The 4,402-nt window shown below is 37.7% G+C and overlaps 1 protein-coding gene across 1 annotated transcript in view; it reads right to left on the reverse strand.

The window, feature by feature from the left end:
* Positions 1–1,970, reverse strand: part of LOC116011349 ((-)-germacrene D synthase-like) — a 5,201-nt gene extending 3,231 nt beyond the window's left edge. Inside the window, exons 1-4 of the mRNA XM_031250904.1 lie at positions 1,776–1,970; positions 985–1,264; positions 490–862; positions 155–373 (exon numbers count right to left, since the gene is read on the reverse strand). Of these exons, the coding sequence (XP_031106764.1) occupies positions 155–373; positions 490–862; positions 985–1,264; positions 1,776–1,871 (968 nt within the window). The 5' untranslated portion in view covers positions 1,872–1,970. The remainder of the gene's footprint in view (positions 1–154; positions 374–489; positions 863–984; positions 1,265–1,775) is intronic.
* Between the last annotated feature and the right edge of the window lie 2,432 nt (positions 1,971–4,402).

Raw genomic sequence — 4,402 nt, forward strand, 5'->3', positions numbered from 1 at the left:
TATATATATATATATATATATATATATATATATATATATATATATATATATATATATATATATATATATAAATTATTATGAGATACCTAATATTGAACTTTGGATGCATGTTCTTAATTCGTTAGAAGGTTACACTCGCACAGAAACGCCGTACCTTTGGATAGCATTTGTGAAAAGTTGGAGTTCATCGTGGGTCCCATAAACATCATAAAGATCGTCTAAAATTGAACACAAAGAAATGATTTGGGTTGTTATTCTTCTACTGAAGTGGTATTGCGGCTCAAAGTATATTCCCAGTATCCAAAAATAACATTCTGCCAATCTATCTCTTGCGAAGGGTAATGTTTTTGGGACATCCAAATCTTTCCACCACCTATATAGAATAACAAGGTAGGTAATTAAAACCCTAATTAAGTGATTAAACAAAGAGTTTATTCCATTTGATCCATCAATAATGAAAGTGGAATAAATTCTCAAAAACATACTAACCTTGTGATGCCACTTAGCTCTCGTTGATGTACTTTTTGCAGCAAGTTAAAATCCAACTTGGCAAATCTTAGTAACACTTCGTTATGAGTTTGATCTTGTTGATAAATTGGCATGTATTCCCTAGCTCCTACCCTTGGTAAGGTCCGCCGGAGGGGCATCTTTAGGGCATGAGTCACTTGAGCTGCCGCCAACTTGTTCAAACCAGGCAACATTGACTCGAGGTGACCTGTAGTAAATGTTAATGCTTCGTCTAAAATGGTCTCCCCATGCACTCCAAGATATGCTGCCTCGTACAAGCTTAACATCCCTTCCACATCATTGGCCAACGAATCCTTAAACTTCCCGTTTTTGTCCAAGAATTTCTCAAACACACCTTTGTTGGTCAATAGTAAAAAATATATATAAGTCATCATCACATAATACTATATCATTCTATAATGCCATTAGGTGCGTGACAATATAATATTCTTTCAAAAGATAGTGACTTATTATTACCACATGAGATATGATGTCCTTCTTGTCTAAGTAATCGAAAGCGAAGAGCAACAATATAAAGGTTATTCTCATCGTCTTCCTTGTTGCAATCATCGTAGTTTTCAAATATGTGTCGTATTGATGCCTCTATCTCATTCTCGAAATGATAATCCACTCCTAAACGTTGGATCTTGTCGATCAACTCTAGTTTTTCTAGGGATGCAGGAGGAGCTGCAATAAACGCTTTTCTTACCTCTTCTTTCAGCTGCTGGACTTCTCGTTCTTCTAATGGATCAATTTCCTGTACAAGGAACAAAAAGAAATGTTGCATTTTTCTTGAAAAAAGGATAAGACATACATACATATATATATATATAGGTTCCTACAGCACGGATGGGCTTCTCATGTGACAGTGCGATCATTCACCATTAGGTATGCATAAATGCACTACAAAGTGTTCACAAATGCAGCATTAAGTGTGATTCATTTTTGTGTGTGGTGCATGTGCATTTCATTCTAGTGCATTTTCATACATTGTGTGGTGCATTTATGCATACCTAATAGTGCAATTCATTTTGACCGCACACACACATATATATATATGTGTGTGTGTGCGCGCGCGCGCCATTGTTCAGGTGAGTCCACCACTTCTCATGAGTGATATGGACAAATTTGGGTCATTGAATGCTGCTTGAGATGGTTTAGATTTAGCCAAATACTATTGGCGAAATCTAAGTCATTCAATAATGGTCCAGATCCGTCCATACAGACTAATGGTAAATGATAGACTAATTTGATCTCTATATATATACCGTGAGTTGGGAATCATAGGCAAGAAAATAATCTCCCCAGACACTTGGATGATACGTTACGGAGCGACGACCTGATGAATTGCCATTCACGTCCATTTCTGTTCTACTATCTCCTCACTCTTTTATAAGTTTATTCCCTCACGAAAGTTTCACTTTGGATGAGAACTCAGAATTTTTTACTGAAATTTAGATAGAGCCCATTGTTGAGTATGTATTGAAATGTGTCCAATGGGCATGGCTGTTTTGCCATTTTTATAGTGCCATTTCGGCATCATTTTGGCTTGATTCACGGCGAAGTACAGATCTTTGATATTAAAAATAAAATTAAAAAAATTAAGATCGTATCTTATGATTAATATACTTTAAAATTATGATGCTGACTATGGTAAATTATATATGCTGTGGACCTGGGTCCACCTTGCAATATGGATCAATGTGGACCTGGATTTATGTACACAAATTTAAAATTCTATGTTCACAATTTTAGAAATCTATATTTACAATTTTATATTTCAATATACAAAATTACATTACTCAATATTCACAATTTTTAAACTCTATATTCACAATTTTGTTATATATATTCAAAAAGTGTATTATACCGTTGAACATAGAGTTTTGATACTATTGAACATAGAGTTATGAAATTGTGAACATAGAGTTATGAAATTGTGAACCTGAAATTATGAAACTATGAACATGGAGTTATGAAATTGTTAACATGGAGTTATGAAATTATGAACATGGAATTATGAAATTGTAAACATGGACCCAGGTCCACCTTACAAGGTGAACCCAGTGTGGACCCGAGTCCATGACATAACAATCGGCTTACTATTACCTCAAAGAATCATACAGAACCTGATTGGTCAAGACAGAAGCTAAGCTCGCTGTACAATTAAGGTGTATTTGGAAACATGGAATCAGAATTAAAATGGGAATCAAATAGTTGTTAATTGGAATGTGTTTTGGTGAAAGTATTTTGCATGTTTGGTAATATGGTGGAATTGGAAATGTTTGGCTTTGTATGACTCTATAATCGGAACAAAGCTTTTGAAATACAAATTAAAAAACAAAAAATCATTGCAATTGATCTTAAGAGTGGTAATGAAGTGAGTAGGCAATGCATGAGAAAGTCGATGAAGTAAGGAGAGATGAGTTAGGAGGCGACGAAATGAGGAGGCAATGCAATGAAATGAAATGTAGAAGGATAAAGACTAAATTAAATGAATGATACATGATTTAAAATATGTAATGAGTTTTGTAATTATAGGGTAATCAAATCGTCATACACTGTCAAAGACCTTGTGGTCAAGTGGCACTTGGTGTCCCAATTAACACTCTATGATGGGAGTGGGTTCGAGCCTCAATGGAGGCAATTGAAAGTAGCTATGAACAAACATATTACATACATGGATAATGGGAGTGGGAATGAATAGATATTACATAGTAACAGAGTCAGTGCTCAAAAAAAAAATCAACACTTATAGATTTTTTTTTTATTAACTTGGAGGGGGATACCCAAACAGTACAAGGTGAGTTATACATTACAGCAGTCCCGCCAAGTAGGGAGGCCAAGACAATCATCTTCTAGAAGGCCTAGGATCCTATTAGGAGGAATTTCCAGAATATGCAACCCTCTATGGAGACCCCTAGCCATTTTGGCTAAACAATCAGCAACCTGGTTCTGCTCGCGTACAATCTGTACGATCTGCCATACCTCAATAGAGCGCAATTCTCTTTTACAGGCCTCTAAAATGTTGTGTGCTGCAATCGTTGGAGGTCTAGTCCTGGTGAAGTAGTTCACAATTTCGGCCGAGTCGCTCTCGAAAACGACTCTGTTGAAGCCCAAGTGGACAGCCAGTTAGACTCCTTTGAGCATTGCCCACGCTTTTACCTCCAGGGGAGAGCAATTACCAATACTGTAGGCATAGCCTTGCTTCCAAGAACCCGCTTCATCCCGAAATACACCACCGCAGCTAGCTCTGGACGAGGTAATATCAACCGCTCCATCAACATTCACTTTAACAAACCCAGCTTGGGGTTTTGTCCATGCAAAGCTCTGCCAACTACTCCTATTGGTATGGGAGGCCGAGTTTCCTATTCTGCAGAATGCTCTATTAATCTCCTCAACTTGGGCGCTAATCCAGGAGGTCTTGGCTTGGAGAGGTCTCACTAAATTGTTAAATATTGAGTCGTTCCTCCACTTCCAGATCCATTATAGCGTTGTTGTAAACACAGTGCTCGTATTTATTGGCTGCCTACCATTTCCTTTATCAGAAATTCCCTCCTCGAGCCATTTAGAGAAAGGGTTGAACTTATTCTTTTCAATGAATGCAGGGAGGACAACCCTCCAAATCGTATCTGCTAATGGACAGTGACGTAACACATGCTCCGCACTTTCCCTAACTCCAGTGCAAAGCCAGCAGCTATCCGACTCCGTCATTCCGCGTTTGACTCTGTTAACATTCGTCATGATTCGGTCATGCTTCACCAGCCAAACGAACGTTCGAACACGGTTTGGGACTTTAAGTTTCCATATGCTATTCCATTTAGCCGCTTCCAGAGACCCCTCCTCCCCTGTAGTAATTTCATATGCTGAAACGACCAAAAAGCTACCTGATGCT

The sequence above is a fragment of the Ipomoea triloba genome, chromosome 2, assembly GCF_003576645.1.
Source record: "Ipomoea triloba cultivar NCNSP0323 chromosome 2, ASM357664v1".
NCBI classification, from domain to species: Eukaryota; Viridiplantae; Streptophyta; class Magnoliopsida; order Solanales; family Convolvulaceae; genus Ipomoea; species Ipomoea triloba.